The sequence below is a fragment of the Ascaphus truei genome, chromosome 8 (assembly GCF_040206685.1).
Source record: "Ascaphus truei isolate aAscTru1 chromosome 8, aAscTru1.hap1, whole genome shotgun sequence".
NCBI classification, from domain to species: Eukaryota; Metazoa; Chordata; class Amphibia; order Anura; family Ascaphidae; genus Ascaphus; species Ascaphus truei.
The window spans coordinates 84332167-84355238 of record NC_134490.1 but is presented as its reverse complement, the minus strand read 5'-3'; the positions used below and the strand labels follow the sequence as shown (position 1 = coordinate 84355238).

At 43.2% G+C, this 23072-nt stretch overlaps 1 protein-coding gene across 1 annotated transcript in view; it reads right to left on the bottom strand.

Moving 5' to 3' along the window:
• Nucleotides 1–776: 776 nt before the first annotated feature.
• The window catches only part of ANKRD22 (ankyrin repeat domain 22), a 31487-nt gene continuing 9191 nt past the window's right edge, over nt 777–23072 (bottom strand). The window contains exons 2-6 of the mRNA XM_075612891.1: nt 17073–17264; nt 13719–13826; nt 5871–5948; nt 2593–2691; nt 777–1516 (exon numbers count right to left, since the gene is read on the bottom strand). Of these exons, the coding sequence (XP_075469006.1) occupies nt 1439–1516; nt 2593–2691; nt 5871–5948; nt 13719–13826; nt 17073–17264 (555 nt within the window). The 3' untranslated portion in view covers nt 777–1438. The remainder of the gene's footprint in view (nt 1517–2592; nt 2692–5870; nt 5949–13718; nt 13827–17072; nt 17265–23072) is intronic.

Sequence of the window (23072 nt, the reverse complement as noted above, 5' to 3'; positions counted from 1 at the left end):
CATACGAGCCATATCGTCTTCCATGTTGGAGTGGACATCTGACATGGTGGTGATTTGGGCCTCCACTGCGTCCGTCCTCACGGCTAAGGTGCTCACGTCCATGCCCCGTATATCTCTCAGGACCTTCTCCAGGTCTTCCATAAACCCTCTCCTCATTCGTAGAAAGGAGGTCCTCGACGAACTCTTTGCTGAATTCTGAGGGTGCTGGGGGGGTTTGGCTCCGGGTTGCGGCCTCCGCGGCATGTTCCTGCTCCTCTGCGCCATCTTGGGAGTCTGAGGACGGCTCCAGCGGGCGCGGGTTAGGCTGGAGGAATTTGGATATGGGGTTCTGAACCTTCTTTGAGGCTTCCCCGCCATGCCTGGGGTGTTGGGGGGGTGGGGGTGGGGGTGGTGGAGGTCTTTTGGGGGGGTCTCTGCAGAGTTTAATGCGCGATTCTAAATCTCTTCGTGGGGAGGGTGTCGGGAGCTCTTCTCCTAACCTGCCATTAGCGGTGACGTCACCGGAAGTCTCTCTTTGTTGCATTATTATATTCATCAGTTTTTATTATACACTGTAGATTTTGCGGAGGTGTTTTATCCTACGAATTAGTTTTATATGCTAGCTCTCCAGATATTCGTTTTAACAATTCATTCAATCTTTGAAATAAATAAATCCCTTTTGGTTAGTTTTAACCAAATTGTTTAGCTTTTCTCCTGTAAGAAATGTTGCCCCTTGGTTTTCAACCGTGCCATATTTTGCCCATCCCAGACTTGATCCCCAACCAGTGAGCTCAAAATGCGTGTTCAGAGTGATTTAATTATTTAATTACCCACAAGAGATCCTTTCACAAGTCGGAAAAATATGCAGAACATGGCAGGACACACAATATCCAGCAGGCATTTTCAGTGCAAAATATTCTGCCTTAAATGGCAGTAACACTTTATCATACATAAGTACAGTGCAGCAATGCAGCAACCTATGCATCAAGGCATCAATTCGCAGTGCATTGCTACAGTATAAGCATCATGCCATACTGACATGACAAACATAAACAAACTCGAATAGGTATTTACACTTACGGATGCAGCCACCAGTATTAGAACACTTACCTAGGAAATTCGGGGAGATTCTGGGGCAGTCTCACAGTAAATGCCTCAACATTTCTGGCAGATTCTTAATGGCCCGTTGGATTAACTGAACTGAATGTGACTGCAGGGACCCCCGCTGAGTTAATCCGATGGGCCATTAAGAATCTCACAGAAATGTTGCTCCAATGTTGCGGCACTTACTGTGAGACTGCCCCAGAATCTACCAGGCAAGAGTTCTAATACTGGTGGCTGCATCTGTATGTACTTAGGAATGCCATTGATTATATATCCCAAATCGAAAGCAATATAACCACTGGTGATGCTTAGAAATCACACACGTCCCCGTTTAAACAGATCTGTAGAACCAGTATTAAGATGACTTCTTTAGCAAGTGCGCGATTTTGGAGAATTTTAGTCTCCGTGCAATATCTGCTGAGCTCTCTCCATCCTGTAAAAGAAGAAGAGAAGGGAATTGGACTTGATGCGCACGGTACATTGATGCACACGGTACATTGATGCACACGGTACATTGATGCACACGTACATGATGCACACGGTACATTGATGCACACCGGTACATTGATGCACACGGTACAGTACATTGATGCACACGGTACATTGATGCACACGGTACATTGATGCACACGGTACAGTACATTGATGCACACGGTACATTGATGCACACGGTACAGTACATTGATGCACACGGTACATTGATGCTTCTTATATGTATGCTGTTTGCTATTCGTGAATCCGTTACGACAGACAATGAAAGTCACAGGATGTAAAGTCGTTTGTTCATATTTGGAATAGGAGAGGTGGAAATGTGTACGTGCTTAAGAAATCCGGACCTATATGTACTGTATATAATGTATGAGAGGGCGTGTTCATATAAAAATAATTCATATTTGTATATCTCCTAGAATCGCTAAATTCAATAGTGCATTAACCATTTCACGTGGTACGTCAAAGGCCTTGGCACACCAGAGCCTGGTGCTAACGGATCAGGTAGTGGACGTATCACGTGGTTGGCCCGATCAAAACAGAAGTTGAGTCCTCTGCAGTTCCATTTAAGTCAGCCAAAAGGAGGGGGGGAGGGGGGGAGGGGGGGAGGGGGGGAGGGGGGGAAGGAGGGAGGGGGGGAGGGGCGTTTACGGCCATAGGATCAATTCACATGGCTGCAAATGCAGGAGTCTGGAGGCGTAAACGTTCTGTAGTTTGTCCGTCCAGTAAATACAAATGATAAATTCTCTCTCTGTCTTATAGTCTAATTTATGCTACTGGTCTTTGGTTTGCTTCAGAGGCCTCTATTCAATAAGCCGATACCCAGTTCGAATGATGAGATGAAGATATTTTCCAGGGGAAGCAGCTACACAGAATATTGAATAAGTGTCCGAGTTTACTGCCATTTCAGAGGTATTCTCAGCGGCTCGCAAGAGGATTGGTCAGAGCCAAGTATACCTTTTTATCTACTGCGTACACCAGGGTTATTTATTGTACAAATAATCTGCATTTCATGCTCACCTTATTCTTTATATGGGGATCAGCATGAGCTTCAAGAAGAATAGGTACTATGGCTTGATTTTTCATCCTACAGGCATAATGAAGAGCAGTGTTTCCTTTCTAGAAAAAAAAGAAATCAGTAAATGGCTATACTTTAAACCATCTGTTTCTATTAACATTTGTTATAAGTAAAACATTTTTTGAACTTTTTTCTTCACTGATAACATTTAAAAACAGGAACAAATGGCTGAAGCAGCATGTGAGCCCAAGTCACGGCTAGATTGGCTCAGAGTATATTATTTGTGTGGCAGATCGTTACCACCAAATGTTGGCACTTGTGCAACCCACGATGGGCTCTGTTCACAATGTTTGCATTGGAAGCTAAATGTGTGACGAATGTATCAACAAAAAGTTTTGTACTGAAGTAACGTCGGCGTAGCCGCAAACTGAAATAAAAGCTTTGACAATCACTACAATCCACCCAGTTCTATTATTTCTGATTCATTGGTGAGGTGTGTCAAAGTGACACACAGTACTAAGCACTTCTAAGTGCGCAGTATTTTAAACTGACTTAGTAGGGTTTATGCCAATGGCAAGCTTAGATATTTGATGCAATTTCTACAGATTTATTGAAGCATCAATCAAAACTACTTTAGTAAATATTTCAATATGTGCATCCTCACCATCACTAATGCTCTTTGTGCCAATATATAGGACTAAAAACATTACTGAGGTGCACCGCGAACGACAAAGTCCTCGCCACTTTGGGGCTTATTCTGTAAGCTGCGATAGCATCAATCCGCTGCTATCTTACAGGGAGCCCCATTGATGCCAATGAGGCTTTCCGTGTGTAGAGCAGCTTACTGAACAAGTCCCTTAGACTCTTCCACCTGCAGGGACAAACTAAATAAGAAAATACAATGAGCATATTCAACACCACAATGCAGAGCTGTACATGGTACTTCCATGTAACAAGACCAGATACATACTGTAGTTCTTGTTGCAAGAAAACAGGGATACTTTATGACTGACCCACTAAAATAAATCAAATAATAAAGGTTATAAAGAGCAGGGTTGCATAAGATAAGATACCGAGAGGTGAATGGTGCAAAAGCACTTTCCAGATTTAATGGTTTCCTAGTTATGAGGGTAGAAAGAAACCTCTTACAAGTTCCCCCAAGGAATGGATTGTGTTGCTTCAGGGACATTCTGTTCAATTACTAGATCAACATCCCATTTGATGCACTTAATGCACAATGAAATTGAAATATACACGGTTGCTAAATGTGCTCCTGTCGGCATATGAGATCACCAGTCAATCACTATTAGCCAGATGATCTTGTTATGAGCGGGGAGGAAAATGCTTGAGGTTAAGACCTTTCCATGGATTATACAGTAACTGAAGCAATAAAAAATATGTTGATAGGATCAATGGGTGGACTCAACGAAAGAGGAAATAAAGACAGCATCTTGGATGAGAAATTAAGTCTAATGCTGGACATTAGGCAGAAAGAAGACAATTAACTCTTTCAGTGCCAAAAAAGGCCCATGACACATTGTAGGGGTTAAAAATGCAATCCTAACTTTTTTCTCTCTGTAAAAATATGAGAATATGCAACTGCAAGCAAATACCTTGGGGGCAATACAGCATTAACATGGCTGGTAATTGTTTCATATATTTGTGAATGATTAAGTTATGTTGTTACATTGTTTCAATCCCCAGCTGGGACTTTCATCAATAACATCTACAGTATTTGGCCTTGTGCCTACATTTTTTGGAAACTATTTGGTAAAATACTGTAGAGGTTACGTGTGCTATCAGCAACAAGACTCGGATGAATGAAAACCTTACTGTACAAATTTACTGATCTGATTTTATTCCAGATTTAAGAATTGTCTCTATACAGATGCGCCGACGAGTATTCTAAAACTTGCCTTGGAAAATCTGGGGCAACCACCAACAAGACCCAGGTACATGCTGAGTACATGCTGGGTACATGCTGCAAACATTTCAGTGACATTTCTGCAGACGGACTAATGGCCCATCGGATTATCACAGCACGGGTCCCTGGCAGTCCCATTCAGTTTGAATGGGACTGCCAGGGACCCCCGCTGTTAATCCGATGGGCCATTAGTCCGTCTTCAGAAATGTCACTGAAATGTTGCAGCATGTACCCAGCATGTACCCAGCATGTACCTGGGTCTTGTTGGTGATTGCCCCAGATTTGTTTTAGAATACTCGTCGGCACTGCAGTATGGTGCAGTTAACCCCAAAAATGACCCCTTAAAAACTGCGGTCGATTGGATGCCCCTCAAAGCAGATTACCAACCTTACCTGTACAGAACCAATAATATGACAATTATTTTAATTACTGATGGCCTGCAATGACAAATATATCATTGTCCTCTTGTTGACCTTTTAGAATCCATTCCTAATTAATTTTTATAACTTCATTTGAAGTTACAGAACAGGCAGATAGCATCATCCACAATAAACCGCTCGGATATCTGACCTAATGTCATCAAACATAAATTGTCATAGACAATTGGTTTACAAAACTGTTCGGTGTTATCTAAGAGTTTTTTTAATGAGGTTGCTATACTGCACATACACGTTAATATTTTGACAACTTTAACCACAAGCTACATCTTATGTGTATAGATATGTGGGTGGGGAGCCGTTTGTCAATTGGGTAATGAACATCCTATTACAGTGGTGGCCGTCTTTAACCTCCTGCGGCCGTTTCCCCGCGATTTTTAAAATCGCGGGCAGACGCGGCATGTTTTCGGCCATTTTGGGCACCGCGGGCGCTTTCATTATTTAGCGCCATTAGTGCTGTCTGGTGAGTGCGGCTGACGCGCGGCGGCGGCAAAGTCCGTGACAAACGGAGAACATCCCCGAATTTTTTCGGGTACTGTATGTAGGAGGATAAAAGGGGCTGCGGCTGTATCTAAAGTTTTAGACTAGCCATTTTACTGGCTATGCATTTTTTTTAACCCAGGATGTACTAAAAAAAAGCTGTGCAATACGGCAGGCATAATCTTATAGGGGCCCATGTTGGAATGGGCAAGGAGCAAAAAGTGACACACTGAGTGCTCACTTGCATGTCATTACCCAGAATCCCTGGCTGCAGTGGAAGCACTGTATGCTAGGAGATAATGGGGAAAAGCAGGGTTGCAGACCTGTCTGAGACATGTGAATGCGCTCACTGGAGGTGTTCCTATTTGCTGTAGACTACCTAGTGAATTTCTAAAGTAAAAATTGGTAAACAATATAATATAAATCAAATAAAACTTACATAATCTGGAGCGTTGACATCGGTGCCTGCGTGTAGTAACACTTTTATCAATCTTTCATTTTGCTTGCTCTTGGAAATCTGTGTATAAAAAGTAAATTTTAATTACCCACAAGCTCTACTATAGTAGAACATGTTCCAGAGGTTTCAACAAAACATTAGTAGCAAAACAGAACGTCACCAATGCCTTTCACAAAGTAGGTGCTACCAAGTACAATACTGTAAGGCTGCGATTATACAGATGCACTGCAATGTGCGCATGTGTGACGTCGCAGAGCAACATGTGCACACACACATTCTTCTGCGCGCGCGACTGCAGGGGAGGCAACGCTGAAATCTGTTCTTTGATTGGACGGCTGCGTCAGGTGACGCGGCCGTCGCAACCAGAAAACAAATTTGGAAAATGCTTCAACTGTCTCCCGCATTGCAGCAGCAAGCGGCGCGACAGTCGCGGTAGGTATAGGCGTTTTTGCGGGGATGCATACTATTTTTTTGGCGCTCCGGGCGACGCCGCGCGCGCCTTTTAGTATAATCATGGCCTAATGGCGGAAAGCCCCAGGTGATAGATGAAGGTCGATATGTACAATATAAATTAGGTTGTTTTTTTTTGTGCGCGGATATACTGAAGATTTAGGGCCCTAGTCTTAGGAAACGTACATGCAAAGTATGTATGTGTATCTTTATTTTATAAATAAATATTTTACTCTGAAAGTCTTAAACATTTTTTTTTATTTCACCTTTCACTAGGTTAACAAACATGGTATCCTACAATTTCTCGGCAGCAAAGCCAATTATTAATGGACACATTAGTGCTTTAAAAGCATATGGGATTCCCTGGTAACATATACTGTATCTGCAAATAGTAGCCAAAGTGACTAATGTGCACTACTGCACTAAGGCCCAGATACACTACGATTTGTTAAATCGTGGCAAATAACGTTGACTTACATAAAATGTTAACGTATATCCACAATTCTAATTATATGCAACAATAACGGCAGTTGTTTAACTCATTAGCATAGGCTTAGTTTAGTCACCTAGAAAGGAAATGTGTAGGTGCTTAAATACAACTTTATATGATCAAAGGGGGTCTTGGAAATCAAATGTTGTCATTGTCAATCCTTTCACAAGGAAAGCAAAGTGAGAGCTGAGTATTGTAATTTGTGGGGAGAATACAATGACCTAATCCTCTCACTGCACTTCATATTATACATTTGGGGAAGCGGTATTAACTATTAGCATTTTCACCACACAGTAAATAATATTTTATATATACAGTATATATATCTGAAAGGCTGTGAAATGCAGCAAGCATAAGCTTATAGGGGACCATGTTATATGGGTTTGAAGCAAAAGGTGACACTGTGTGCTCATTTGCATGTCATTTCCCAGAATCCCTTGCTGCAGTGGAAGCACTGTGTGCTGGGTGATAATGGTGAAAGGCGGGGTTGCAGACCTGTCTAAGACATGCAAATGAGCATACAGTAATATTTCCATTATATATATATCAGAATGACCTAGGCGTAGAATAGGAGACAAAAAGAAGACACAAACATAGGATAGTATGTCTGACCAGTTTTCAAAGATTTGGATCTGTGATTGGGAGTACAGGCACAGACTGTCTTTCATCACCGTTTATTCAGACTATTATGACTTGAGAGTATCATGGCAATTTATGATGATACAATCTTAGTCCCTGTTATTTTGTATTGTTTTTTATTGCAGCTGAATAACATACATAGTTTTCTCCAATGATCTGTTCTCTCTAAGATAGACATTTGCCTTTCCTCCACTATACCAATGTATGGGTTTCCTCACTTTCCCGGTTACATGTGTTGTCCGCAGGTGTTGTTTCCTTTTTTCCCTTCACAGATTGGGTTGCCCGTGGTGTATATCAGTTTTACAGGGTGCGCACGAGCGGATGGATTGCTATGAAAACCGCGGACGCATTTCTCAGTCCGCTGTAATACAACAGCTGAGGCGTTTCCCGAGTGTTTACCTACCTAACGGCCGATCCAAGATGGCCGTTGGCCGCTGATTGGAGACAACAGGAGGGACACCATGCGGACATTATTGATTTTTTTAAATTGGATTTGGTGATTTGTGCACTAGGGTATTTGTTATAAAGTCACTCATGGCGTAGGCTTCACTGCACAGCCCCCTGAAGAAGATTCCCCCACGGAATCGAAACGTCGGTCTTTTGTATCTAATCAATACACTTTTTGATAACTACTTCATGCCCTTCTGCTGGACGGTAATGTACTGTGTGTGATATATATATATATATATATATATATATACTGTATATATATATATATATATATATATATATATATATATATATATATATATATATATATACACATATACTTCTTAGTTAAGTTATGGTGAGTAAAAAAAAGTGACAAAACCCCTCCACAGTAAAGCATATAGCAAATGGAAATATAACTGTATGCTCATTTGCATGTCTTAGGCAGGTCTGCAGCCCCGCCTTTCACCATTATCACACAGCACTTCCACTGCAGCAAGGGATTCTGGGAAATGACATGCAAATGAGCACACAGTGGCACTGTGTGCTCATTTGCATGTCATTTCCCAGAATCCCTTGCTGCAGTGGAAGTGCTGTGTGCTGGGTGATAATGGTGAAAGGCGGGGTTGCAGACCTACCTAAGACATGCAAATGAGCATACAGTTATATTTCCATTTGAGAGAGAGATATATATATATATATATATATATATATTACACCGTTGTGTGAAAAAGAAAGTACACCCTCTTTGAATTCTATGGTTTTACATATCAGGACATAATAACAATCATCTTTTCCTTAGCAGGTCTTAAAATTAGGTAAATACAACCTCAGGTGAACAACAACACAAGACATATTACACCGTGTCATGATTTATTTAACAAAAATAAAGCCCAAATGGAGAAGCTATGTGTGAAAAACTAAGTACACCCTTACTGCTTCCATAGGAATTAAGATGCTAAGTAGCAGACAGGTGCTGCTAATCAAATGCCCTTGATTAATTGATCATCAGCAAGTGTGACCACCTCTATAAAATCCGAAGCTTTAGCAGTTTGCTGGTCTGGAGCATTCAGGTGTGTGTTACCACAATGCCAAGGAGGAAAGACATCAGCAATGATCTTAGAGAAGCAATTGTTGCTGCCCATCAATCTGGGAAGGGTTATAAGGCCATTTCTAAACAATTTAAAGTCCATCATTCTACAGTGAGAAAGATTATTCAAAAGTGGAAAACATTCAAGACCGTTGCCAATCTTCCCAGGAGTGGACGTCCCAGAAAATTCACCCCAAGGTCAGACCGTGCAATGCTCAGAGAAATTGCAAAAAAAACCCAAAAGTTACATCTCAGACTCTACAGGCCTCATTCAGCATGTTAAATGTTAAAGTTCATGACAGTGCAATTAGAAAAAGACTGAACAAGTATGGTTTGTTTGGAAGGGTTGCTGATTTGGGCTGATTTGGGCTTGTTTTGCAGCCACAGGACCTGGGAACCTTGCAGTCATTGAGTCGACCATGAACTCCTCTGTATACCAAAGTATTCTAGAGTCAAATGTGAGGCCATCTGTCCGACCGCTAAAGTTTGGCCGAAATTGGGTCATGCAACAGGACAATGATCCCAAGCACACCAGCAAATCTACAACAGAATGGCTGAAAAAGAAAAGAATCAAGGTGTTGCAATGGCTCAGTCAAAGTCCCGACTTCACCCCGATTGAAATGCTGTGGCGGAACCTTAAAGCTGCAGTTCAAGCAATATCCTGCATGAGTGTTTTTTTTAATAAATCAGTTCTGTAGTAAGAAAAAATACTTAGCATTTTCTGTTTAAAAAACAACAACTTTGAAAGACCAATTTTCTTGTATTCTATTTTAACAAGCATGCTTGTTCCTATAGCAACCATTTACAGTACATTCCCCATATTTAAAGATGTCGCCAAACTTCGCCGATCAATAGACGGAGAATGAATTGACCGGCAGCTATGCAGTTCTTTAGGTAATTAGAGATTGCCCACATGAAACTATTGAAGTAAAAAAAAAAAAAAAACGGGAGCTTGAACTGCAGCCTTAAGAGAGCTGTGCATAAACAAATGCCCACAAACCTCACTGAACTGAAGCAACGTTGTAAAAGAGTGGGCCAAAATTCCTCCACAAGAATGTGAGAGACTGATAGTCATACAGAAAACGATGACTTCAAGTTATTGCTGCAAAAAGGTGGTTCTACAAGCTATTGAATCATAAGGTATACTTAGCTTTTCACACATGGCTTCTCCATTTTGGCTCTATTGTTGTTAAATAAATCATGACACGGTGTAATATGTCATGTGTTGTTGTTCACCTGAGGTTGTATTTACCTAATTTTAAGATCTGCTAAGGAACAGATGATTGTTATTATGTCCAGATATGTAAAACCATAGAATTCAAAGAGGGTGTACTTTCTTGTACACACAACTGTACATATACACACAAATTTATACACACACATCATCGTGTGCGGACATGGTGAGAGGAGTTCTTTGTTCTTCAGCAGTTCAGCCAGATGATTTTCTCACTGCCGGTATCCGATTTCAAATGGAGGAAAACAAGTGAGGCATTGTGAGACGCTGCGGGGCGACGCTGTATGAAGCCATTATCTGATGATCAGGTGCACACTATTCATCTCGGACTCCTCCACCTCTGTTGATGACTCCCCTTAGAGATTTCTCTCCCATGTGTGTGTTTATATAGAATCTTGCAAGTGCATTTCATTGGGACTGCTTGCTTTATTAAATGTACCCTATTTTTATAGTTACATGCTATGGAGCCTGCGCTTCTTTTTGTTTTTTTGTTTCTTGGTCTATTAGTGGGTGGCTACACCACGTTTTAGAAGCTGCAAAGTGCTCGCAGGATCTGTTTGTTGGAACTTTCACCTCTCTGGAGAATTTATCAAGTGGAATCATTTGGATTTTATCCTTTTGGATCTATGACACTTTTTTCACAGTATCAATTTTTGGGTTATATTTAATCATTTTATAATAGAACTATCTTTAGTATAACATATTAATTGATTAAGTATCTATCACTTTTTCGCATAGTTATATCACTGTATCTCTAACTTTAGCGCTACTTTTTGTGTGTGATATATATATATGTCAGATTACACCATTTGTATTACTTCAAAATATCTTAAACAATGTCTATTTAAAAAATAAAAAAGCAGACCAAAATGTAATCTAAGAATAATTAATGCAGCTTGTAATGATAATAATTGCAACACTTATAGAATCCATTTAATGTTCTGAATACAATAATCTGCTTTATTTAACCATTTTCATGCCTGAGGAGCAGAACACTATCTCCCCTAGAAAATCGAGCATTGTCTTCAGGACGTAGCTGCCATGTGATGGGACATCTGGAGTGCCAGACCACATGCTGCATTAGCTACATTTATAGGGTACCCAAATACCCAAAGGGTTAAGGGAAATAACCCTGTTCAGTAGTTGTAACCTATAAACATATTTTTCAAGATGTTATTTCAAAATAGGAAGGTGATTATATATAGCAAATGGAAATATTACTGTGTGCTCATTTACATGTCTTAGACAGGTCTGCAACCCCGCCTTTCACCATTATCACCAAGCACACAGTGCTTCCACTGCAGCAAGGGATTCTGGGAAATGACATGCAAATGAGCACACAGTGCCACCTTTTGCTTCCAAACCATATAACATGGTCCCCTATAAGCTTATGCTTGCTGCATTTCACAGCTTTTGAGCACAGCCTGGGTTAAAATGCATAGCCAGTAAACCCACCCACAGACAGCTGTTTCGACCTTAATGGGTCTCATCAGTGTGAGGTTGGTTATACTGCCTTTGCAAAATGAAGCATGGTATAGGTTTCACCATACTTAGTTAAGTTGTGGTGCGTGAAAAAAGTGACAAAAACCCTCCACAGTAAAGTATGTATATATATATATATATATATATATATATATATATATATATATAATCAAAAAATAAATAGATGATACCGTTCTGTGGCTAACGAAATGCTTTTATTTGTGCGAGCTTTCGAGATACACTGATCTCTTCTTCCGGCGATGTTACAATGAATGAAGCAAGGATAACTTAAAAACAGTGTCTCTTGGAATGTTATCTGTGCTTGTCCTTCCCCCGTGTGGATGTGTTTTATGGCTAGAGGTGTCAAAGGGTAACTGAAAGCAAGTGAAGAAAGAGTGTGTATGTGTATCAGTGTGAATAAAAATGAATGGAGAGCCCACAGTATAAACAGTGCTCTACACAAGGTGTGTGTGGAGTGAGAGGGATATAAATGGTGTGGGTGGGTGTGGAAATGTGAGAGTTTGTAGCACAACTAAAAGTGTGTGTGGATACTATGTGCTCCCTATTGGTGTATATGGATGGAAAAATAAGGAGTATTAGTATGTGTGAGAGACAGCTGTGTGTGCATACATATAGCACGGTATGTACAGACATGGCCTTTAGCGCTCATGGGAAGAGAGTTCGCTAGTGTCAGTAATGACTCATAAAATTTCGATCTCTGTTTAGGCCACTGCTTAGTGTCCCGAACAGTTGCATAAATTTGTATTCATGCAACCGTCTCTCTTTCGGGGTTTTAAGATTACCTTTGAGTATGGCAACCCTCAGATCGTTCATCTTATGGCCAGAGTCAGAGAAATGTTCGCCAACAGGACTGTCTCTTGTTCCGCGTGTGATGCTGTGGCGATGCAGGTTCATTCTCTTGTTTAGCCCCTGTCCTGTCTCACCTATGTAGTAGCAGCCCCCTGGGCATTTCATGCACATGATGAGGTACACGACATTGCTGGAGGAACAGGTGAACCCTCCTCTACTACATAGGTGAGACAGGACAGGGGCTAAACAAGAGAATGAACCTGCATCGCCACAGCATCACACGCGGAACAAGAGACAGTCCTGTTGGCGAACATTTCTCTGACTCTGGCCATAAGATGAACGATCTGAGGGTTGCCATACTCAAAGGTAATCTTAAAACCCCGAAAGAGAGACGGTTGCATGAATACAAATTTATGCAACTGTTCGGGACACTAAGCAGTGGCCTAAACAGAGATCGAAATTTTATGAGTCATTACTGACACTAGCGAACTCTCTTCCCATGAGCGCTAAAGGCCATGTCTGTACATACCGTGCTATATGTATGCACACACAGCTGTCTCTCACACATACTAATACTCCTTATTTTTCCATCCATATACACCAATAGGGAGCACATAGTATCCACACACACTTTTAGTTGTGCTTCAAACTCTCACATTTCCACACCCACCCACACCATTTATATCCCTCTCACTCCACACACACCTTGTGTAGAGCACTGTTTATACTGTGGGCTCTCCATTCATTTTTATTCACACTGATACACATACACACTCTTTCTTCACTTGCTTTCAGTTACCCTTTGACACCTCTAGCCATAAAACACATCCACACGGGGGAAGGACAAGCACAGATAACATTCCAAGAGACACTGTTTTTAAGTTATCCTTGCTTCATTCATTGTAACATCGCCGGAAGAAGAGATCAGTGTATCTCGAAAGCTCGCACAAATAAAAGCATTTCGTTAGCCACAGAACGGTATCATCTATTTATTTTTTGATTATTGAAGCTCGGCTAACACGGTACTGATACCTCTACATATATATATATATATATACATACATACTTTACTGTGGAGGGTTATACATATATATATACTATTACTCTGTCCTACACCTTGAAGGGGAATGTGGTGTACTTTAATAGTAATAACGCACATTGCATGTACCAACATTGTCCTCTATCAGTTTGTTGTTCTGCACGTACCATGATAAGGTACCCGATCAGCATAACCGGCATCAAGATTATAATTAGCAGGTAGTCGAGAAATGTAAACCTTCTCCTCACAGCATAGTGCAAACACGTCCTTTCTTTCTGCAAACGAAGGAAGGAGAAAAGGCTTTCAATGCACACACTCAATATCACGTCACCTTCATTTATCATTTAATGTACTCTGTGCCGTTTACGAGTTTTTTTTATATGCTATCACAGCCAGAAGGGATTAAAGTCAGACCTCTGTGTAAGGCTGCGTCCAGGGTTGCAGCAGCCGTACGGAGGCGCGCTGAGGCTGAGGGAAAGTGGGTGCTTTCCCTGGCCTTGGTTAGCGCGCCGTCCGTGGGCGTGTCGGGGGCTGGGCCAGTGAAGTCACGGAGCTGGTTCACCCTCATTGGGCGAACCGCTCACGTGACTGGCCCTGCGCTCCCATGAGCGCGAAATCTAAAATTTGGATAAGACCTACGCTTCCACTCTCATTGCGGCTGCAGGGGCTCACTGGTAAGCACCAGCGAGCCTCAGCGCCTAAGCGCTGACCATGCCCGAAGCCTAATGCTGTGCATTCTGCATGGATAACTGGTGATACTGGCTTACCACCAAAGTTTCACACAAAGATACATTTTACTTCATCTATCATTGAAAAGGTCGGGGAACACGTGCAATAGACTTACATGGTTAAGGGTAGAAAGGTCGGAGTTACTTCACAATTGATTGGCAACATTGTTCAAGTTCTTTTCTTCGATATAACGTTTTCACTGTATTTTCGTTGAAGTTGAGAATTTTGCCAACACGTCAGTATAAAGGTAGTATAAATATAAATAGGTATATAAAGGTAGTATATAAAGTGCCCCGTGACCTTGCACATTGATTTTTGATGCTTGCCAAATTTCTCTATATGTTCAGTGAAAAAAAGGCACATTTTGGCTGGTTCAGGGAAAATTGTGCACATCTCTGGTAAGGAGTCAAATAGATGACCTGTTATGTAAAGATGATTATTGACAATCAGGGCTGCCAACAGAAATCGTGGGGCCCAGGACAAATGAAAGGAGCAGGCGACCCCCCATCCCATAGCGCACCTAACACGGCGCGCAACTTTTACTTAACTGTTTTCTTGTTATTGTTAATATGGAAATAACCATTACAATGCAATCTGTTAATTTTAATATTTTCAACAAAAGACAAAGATACCCAATGCTACATCCAATGTGACAAAAGGCCTGGGGAGGGGTGTGTGGGGGTGTAAAATATTGGCCTGGGGAATGGGTTAAATATGGGCATGGCGGCTTCATATACACACATATATGCAGTGCTTGACAAATCAGCCAAAAATCTACTCGCCACCTAGTCCTGCCCCAATTTTAAAAAATGGAATAAATTACTAATAAGAATTGTGTGTGTGTGACTGACTGGGTGACTGGGTGAGTGTGTGACTGTGTGGGTGGGTGTGTGACTTGTGTGACTGGGAGGGTGGGTGTGTGACTATGGTTTCCCCAATACATTTAAAAAAAACACAACTCAATACTATACAAAATACACCCACCCCCCCAATACATATAAAATTCAGACTTACCTTGGGGATGGTGTCAGGAGGGGGGCCAGTGGATGTGCAAAGAGGCTAGTGAATGCAGAGGGGGGCTCGTGGATTTGGAGGGGGGCTAGTGGATGCGGAGAGAACCGCACCTGCTGCATGCTGCATTGGACCCACCCCCCTGATCGAGGAGGGAAGTGCCCGAGGAGAACGGGAAGCCAGAGGGGGATGCGCTGGATCCAGCTTCCACCTGGCAACTTTGCCTGCCCCCCCCACGTGATTACCTCCGCCCCCCCACGTGATTACCTCCGCCCCCCCATGCGTCTACCTCCCGCCCCCCGCATGTCTACCTCCCGCCCCCTGCACGTGCCTACCTCCCGCCCCCTGCACGTGCCTACCTCCCGCCCCCCCTGCGCTCCTACCTCCAGCCCCCCCTGCGCTCCTACCTCCCGCCCTGGGAAGCAGCCACGGGGACCGGCAGAGGCCAGTTTTGCCCCCCAAGACTACCTCCCGCCCTGGGCAGCAGCGATGTGGATTGGGGGCACCAAGACGCCTGACTGAACCCCACTGGGGGCCCGGCCAGAGGTCTGGGGAAATTTGTAGCGCCGGCCGGGCCCCAACCAGCCAGCGGGCCCAGGACACCAGCCCCGGCAGACCCCTCCTGTTGGTGGCCCTGTTGTCATTAGACAGAATCTAGAACAGTTTTGACATCAGTACAGTGTTTTTCCAGAGGGTTAAACTTCATAGTAGGAATCTTGTGTTCCAGGGGTATCTCCAGCGGCGGAATTCAATATCTGCCGCCCCTAGACACTTGCCTGTGTCGGCCGCCTCCTTTCTGCCATCCTCCAGCTCCTTTGGAATCCCAGCGACAAATGACGCCGTGGACGTCACAGGGCGGCCCGCTGCCATGGAAACGCGATGCCATGATGACAAATGGTTGCCATGGCAATAAGACGCCATGTGATGCCACGTTCGTGACGTCCACTGTGTCATTTGAAGCTGGGATTCCAAAGGAGCAGGAGGGCGGCAGAAAGGAGGCGACAGACACAGGCAAGTGCATTCCAATAAAGTCCCAAAGGCCCGAAAGTGCGGCAAAAGCATATTTGCAAAAGCAAATTTTGTCACGCTAAGCCCGGGCCTAATGGGAAATCTGACACTGGGCAAATACAGAAGAATGTACAATGCATCTGATCCCAGGCGCACTATTAGAGGGGGTTAGGGCCATTCCTTACAATGCATCTGATCTTAGACGCGCTATTAGAGGGGGTTGGGGTTCCTTACAATGCATCTGATCTCAGACGCACTATTAGAGAGGGTTGGGGTTCCTTACAATGCATCTGATCTCAGACGTGCTAATAGAGAGGGTTGGGGTTCCTTACAATGCATCTGATCTCAAACGCACTATTATAGAGGGTTGGGGTTCCTTACAATGCATCTGATCTCAGACGTGCTAATAGAGAGTGTTGGGGTTCCTTACAATGCATCTGATCTCAGACGTGCTAATAGAGAGGGTTGGGGTTCCTTAAAATGCATCGTATCTCAGACGCGTATTAAAAAGGGGGTTGGGGTTCCTTACAATGCATCGTATCTCAGACACGCTATTAGAGAGGGTTGGGGTTCCTTACAATGCATCTGATCTCAGACGCGCTATTAGAGAGGGTTATGGTTCTGCAGAATTTCACAATATTACCATAGGGTTCCTGAACCAAAAAAAGGATACAAAGCACTGCATCAGTACCATGAAGAAATGTGTGCTATTTCTTAATTAACTGTACAAGTATGCATTTATTTACAAAGAGAAAAAAAATGTTTTTTCTTACAGTATTTTTGAGGTTTACATCAGTTTTCATGGCCAGTAGATAATTGATGATTCGAATGTGGCCTCTTCTGCAGGCACAGATCAGAGGAGTGTCCCTACCACAGCTGTCCTGTATATTCAAGTTGCTGTTATCTTGTTTCACAAGGAGCTGGACTTCCTCAAGGTCATTTTCGTATGCAGCCTGGCAAATTGGCTAATGAAAAGAAAAACATATCAACTTAGCTTATAACAACTTCCTACTATAAGACATCAACATATATTTAATAATAACGCTTAATGTACTGTATAGCGTTTGTATCCAGATACGGAGTTACAGATTCTCTATTGACAACTACAATTAGTCCTTATTTTATTATACCCTGGATGCAGATGTGCAAGTCATTTGCTGTGAAGCTGGAATCAGGCCTATTTTCATGTTTTCTCTGCATAATTTAGTGTGTATGTATATATATATATATATATATATATATATATATATATATATATATATATATATATATATATTTATATATATATATACACACATATATATATATATATATATATATATATATATATATATATATATATATACACACATATATATATATATATATATATATATATATATATATATATATATATATATATATATAGCAACTGTAAATATTACTGTATGTTCATTTACATGTCTTAGACAGGTCTGCAACCCTGTCTTTCCCCATTGTCACCCAGCATACAGCGCTTCCACTGCAGCAAGGGATTCTGGGAAATGACATGCAAATGAGCACTCAGTGCCACCTTTTGTCTCAAGCTCGTATTACACAAGCCAATCCTCAAGCCAATGCATGCTGTTTTAAACACAGCTTTTAGACAGAGGCTGGGATGATATATATATATATATATATGTGTGTGTGCGTGAGTATATATCATTTTTTTTAAATAGGCAGAAAAACCTCTAACTTCAAATTTTGACAGAAATTGCCAAAGATCAAGAGGTGTGTGCGCGTTTCACTAAACATCAATAAACATCAATAAGTGGAGGGGAAAAAAATGACATTTCTAATAGTTTTTATTGTATAGTGCTGACAGTGTATGCAACGCTGTACATAGAATCTTTTTGTAGGCATGCGATAAAGTGATTTGGTCGCAAGGAGCTGACACTATGTTGCACATGTGTTTGTCTCTCGCGGTAGTATAATTATTTGTCACGCCTTGCTGCCTTCCTCCTTCTCCTCCGGAACCGCAGCAACGTCACCGATGTGACATCACACAGCGTCTCGTTGCCATGGCAACATGACGTCGCAGCTTCAAATGAAGTCACGACGTTGCGTTACCATGGCAATGCGCCGCCGTGCGATGACACGTTGGTGACGTCCGTGACCGTCATTTGACGCAGCGGTTCAGAAGGAGAAGAAGGGCGGTAAGGATTTACAGGCCTGTAGGGCCCCATTGACCGTCCTCCTGGTATTGGTGAGTGTTCCTAATAGTTCACCATTAGGTTTATGAACTGGACAGCAGATCCACCTCTCTATCCCTCTCATGATGCCTCCCAAATTATCTCCAATATGTTTCTGGGGATAGCTTGGAGCAGCTATAAAATGATGGGCCCTAAGAAACATTAGATTTCAACTTCACCAACCCTCAAACACCTCATATCCAGTGAAGGGTTATTTTGTGTTCATTGAAGGAAGCTTATTTGTTTTAAAAATGCTAAGCTTATTTAAACCAGTAATCCGGCCCAAGATTGAAATTCATTTTTATTTTACAGTATTCCAACCAAGGGTCATCATGAGCAAAACCCCAATATTTTCAACCTCTGGGGACCCTATGGTTCCACGGACACGTACAGTTGTAGATGCTGGTGCTTTTCCCTGGTATTCAAACATAGGGGCCACAGTTGTCCAGTAGGAAGCTACAATGTCATCCGATGCGACTTCCTATTGACATGCAGTTGGCAGCCATTTTGTTTCCCAAGGGACATAGAGGAGAACACCTGCACCTAAATCTGTGAGTATCTCCAGAACCCTGAGGGGTGGGTGGGGTGGGGGTGGGTGGGGCTTGGGGGTGGAACGACGACAAATAGCTGAAAACAGAGTGTTTCAGCTCCAGAGGACTCCCTCTGGTTCAAATAGTATAAAAAATGTACTTCTGGGATTGCTGCCTTAAATATACAACAAACAGGGGTAGAATACAAACTGTATTTGTACCATAAAAAATAACTGGAGATTTTGCAAGCAATAATAACCACTTTGTATATACTGGATTGGGTTTTTTTTTCTAGTTCAAAACTACTGTAGTTAAACTACAGAAAAAGGGGTAGAAAGGGAAACCGAATCCATTTACATTCTCCCACCATCAGATATACTGTACATGTATTGCAGGAGTTAATTAAGGTTAATTAAAACTAATCCTTAATCTACTTGTAATGCCATCACAATCGATATGTCCTTGTGTAAAGATATTTAGGGTGTGCAGTGCTGATAATGAGCGACTCCTGTGTGAGTCACTGTAAACCTTTACATTGTCCTAAAGGTGCAATCGCACCCAAAGTCAACTTTGAGCTAGGTCATTTGTCAATATCTCCCTGCAGCAATACTGGTGCAATAGTATGTATCCAGGAAGTATATTGCCAATGAAATCAGTGGGATTTTTTCTTGATAAATACAGTATGGTGCAGTATTTTGGCCCAGATGCAGAGTTGCGTGTTTAGTACACTGTCACGCTGTGCAGCCCGCTGACCAGGCCAGTCCCCTGTACTGAGGTGGGATGTTGAGTATACACACCGACAGCAGAGGGAGCGGGTCCGGGATGTGGTTGTAGCGTGGCCAGGCCTGGATTAAGATTAGAATAGTCGTTGTACTTGCCGAGTTCAGGAGTATAGAGAGTTCCGTAGTCAAATCCGTTTCCGTGTCCAAGGGTCTGAGAGGTAAGAATCGTGATGGGTAAGCCGAAGTCGGGAGCCAGAGAGGTAAATCAGACAAACCGGTTCAAATCTGTAGGGGTAAAAACAAAAAGGAGCACGACACAGTTTCCAGGCTACACTGGAAGCAAGGAGATATGCAGAGCAAGGTAGTGAAGGCAAAGCAGGATATTTAAAGCGACAGTGACCAATCCGGACGAGGGGCATGGCGGAGGCGTGTCGAGGAGCTGCTCGTGAGTGGGTGCGAGACCAGGAAGTAGTAGAGCACAGCTGAGAGTCTGTAACACCAGTGCCAGAATCCAAGATGGTGGCGGCAGAGTTCAAGGTATGCACTGGGCGGCGGCTTGGGTAGTGATGGGGGGCAGGGGCAGCAGCCGCTGCAGTACTGGTAGTGGGTAAGGAGCGGTCACGCCGCAAGGGACGTGGTCCCCGATCCCTTACAGTACCCCCCCCTTCAGGATCGACCTCAGGACGATCCATCCAAGGCTTCGGTGGAAATTTCTTGTGGAAGCGGTCCAAGAGAACTGGAGCATGGATGTCCTCCTTGGGTACCCAAGAGCGTTCCTCTGGCCATAACCCTTCCAGTGAACAAGGAATTGTATCTTTCCTCTGGATACACGAGAATCCATGATTGTCTGGATTTCAAATTCAGGGTGTCCTTGGACCGTGACTGGTTTGGTTTTATGGGTCTTAGCAAGGAACCGTTTGCTCTAGACGAATGGCTTGAGCAAGGAAACGTGGAATATGTTTGGAATCCTCATGGAAGACGGAAGTTGCAGACGAAATGCCACAGGATTGATTTGTCCTGGATCAGAAAAGGCCCTAATTATCGGGGTGCCAATTTCGGAGACTTCAACTTGATGTTCTTGGATGACAGCCAAACTCGGTCCCCTGGCTTGTAATTAGGGGCCTGTTGAAATCAGTCTGTTGATCTGTTGATCTGCCTGAGACTTGAATTTCTGAGTGGCGCTAAGAAGCGCGGACTGGATCTTGATCCATGACTCCTGAAGAGTAGTTACCCGTTCATCAGCCACCGGCACTCCTATCGGAATGTTTGAGATTGGCAGTCAACTTGGGTGGAAACCATAATTCACGAAGAACGGGGTTTCGTGCGTGTATTCATTACGAAGTGAATTGGTTGCAAATTCTGCCCAAGGTAGCAGGTCAACCCAATTATCCTGGGAATCGGAAATAAAACACCGTAGGTATTGTTCCAGCGTTTGATTTAGTCTCTCAGTTTGCCCATTAGTCTGGGGGTGATAGCCTGACGAGAAGGATAGTGCCATGCGAAGCCTCTTGGAGAAAGCACGCCAAAATTTCAATATAAATTGCATGCCTCGGTCCGAGACTATGGATGTAGGTATCCCATGGATGCGAAACACCTCCTTGGTGAAGATATCAGCTAGGATGGGCGAGGAGGGAAGTCCTTTGAGTGGAACAAAGTGGGCCTGTTTTGAAAAACGGTCAACGATGACCAAATTGGTATTCATCCCTCTGGAAGGGGGTAGATCCACAATGAAATCCATTGAAATATGTGACCATAGACATTCAGGTACTGGCAAGGGCATGAGCAAGCCAGAGGGTCTTTGATGAAGAGTCTTGTTTTGTGCGCTTACTGGACAAGCACTAGTAAATTCATGAACCATGTTTGCCATATTAGGCCACCAAAAAGTTCGTTTGAAGCCGGGATGGCCGGCTGAACCGACAGAGTGGCCCCATTCTAGTATCTTTTGATGAAACCTGGGTGCGGCATAAAGAGTTACTTCCGGTACCTCTAGACCACTCGGAATTTGTGTTTGAGCTTCAACGATCTTTTCGAGAATGTCAAATGAGTTGGCGGAAATTATAAACTTAGAGGGTACGATAGTTTCAGGGGTTTCTTCGGATCTTTCCTCAGGAGAAAATTGTCGGGACAAGGCATCAGCTTTTGTGTTCTTAGAACCGGGAATATAAGACAGAATATAATTAAATCTTGAGAAAAATAGTGCCCAACGGGCTTGACGAGACCCCAGACGACGTGCATTTTTGATATAAAGAAGATTTTTATGATCGGTCAATATAGAAATAGGTTCGCTGGAGCCTTCCAGGAGATGTCACCATTCCTGTAAGGCCATCTTGATAGCAAAGAGCTCTCTATTGCCAACATCATAGTTCTTTTCAGCTTATCTTGAGGGAAGAATCTCTGGGACAGGATGGCGCCTGCACCACAATCAGACGCATCAACTTCTAAAGTAAAAGGAAGACTAACATCGGGATGTCGCAGAATGGGTGCTGAGATGAAAGCTTGTTTCAGGGTTTCGAAGGACGAGACGGCCTGCGGAGGCCATACCACCGGATCCTGAATCAAGAAAAGTGGCGGTGGTTACGAGAAAATTGGGACCTTCAAGTGAGACTGGAAGCATAATTCTCTTAGGCAGTTCCTCTTCAGAGATAGGGTGAGAAGATGTTGACCCCAATATGAGTCCCACTTGCCGTACCGTATGCTCAGGAGATCCACAGTAGTAGCAAAGGCCCTCATTCCGGCGACGAGTCCTTTCGGCAGTCCGGTCAGGGGCTCTATCGGCAGTCCTGTCGGTATTACGGAACTCTTGACTGGCAATCTGCATGGGTTCCACAGTGTCTAGAACAGGGCGAATAGCTGGGAAGGACCTGGGAAGAATAGGGTCAGAAGAGAAAATTCTGGGACGCTGGCGTTCATGACGGCGCTGTTGAAGGCGCTGATCCACTCGTATACATTGTGCGATCAATTCCTCCAATCCCTGGGGCCTGGGCTGGACTGCAAGTTCATCCTTGACAGAATCGGCCAAACGTTGCCAAAACACAGCAATAAGAGCTTCTTGGTTCCAATGCGTCTCTGCCGCGACAGTCCGGCATTCCAATGCGTATTTGGCTATGGACCTACGACCTTGAGACAATTGAACAAGAGAAGCAGCGGCAGTATCTCTGCGGGCGGGAATATCGAATACCTGCTGGAATTCTAGGCGGAAGAGCTGGTAATCCTGGGTGATTTCCGCACGCAACTCCCAGATGGGAGAGGCCCATGCCAAGGCGTCCCCTGTTAAAAGAGAGTAAACATAGGCTACCTTGGTGCGTCCGGTG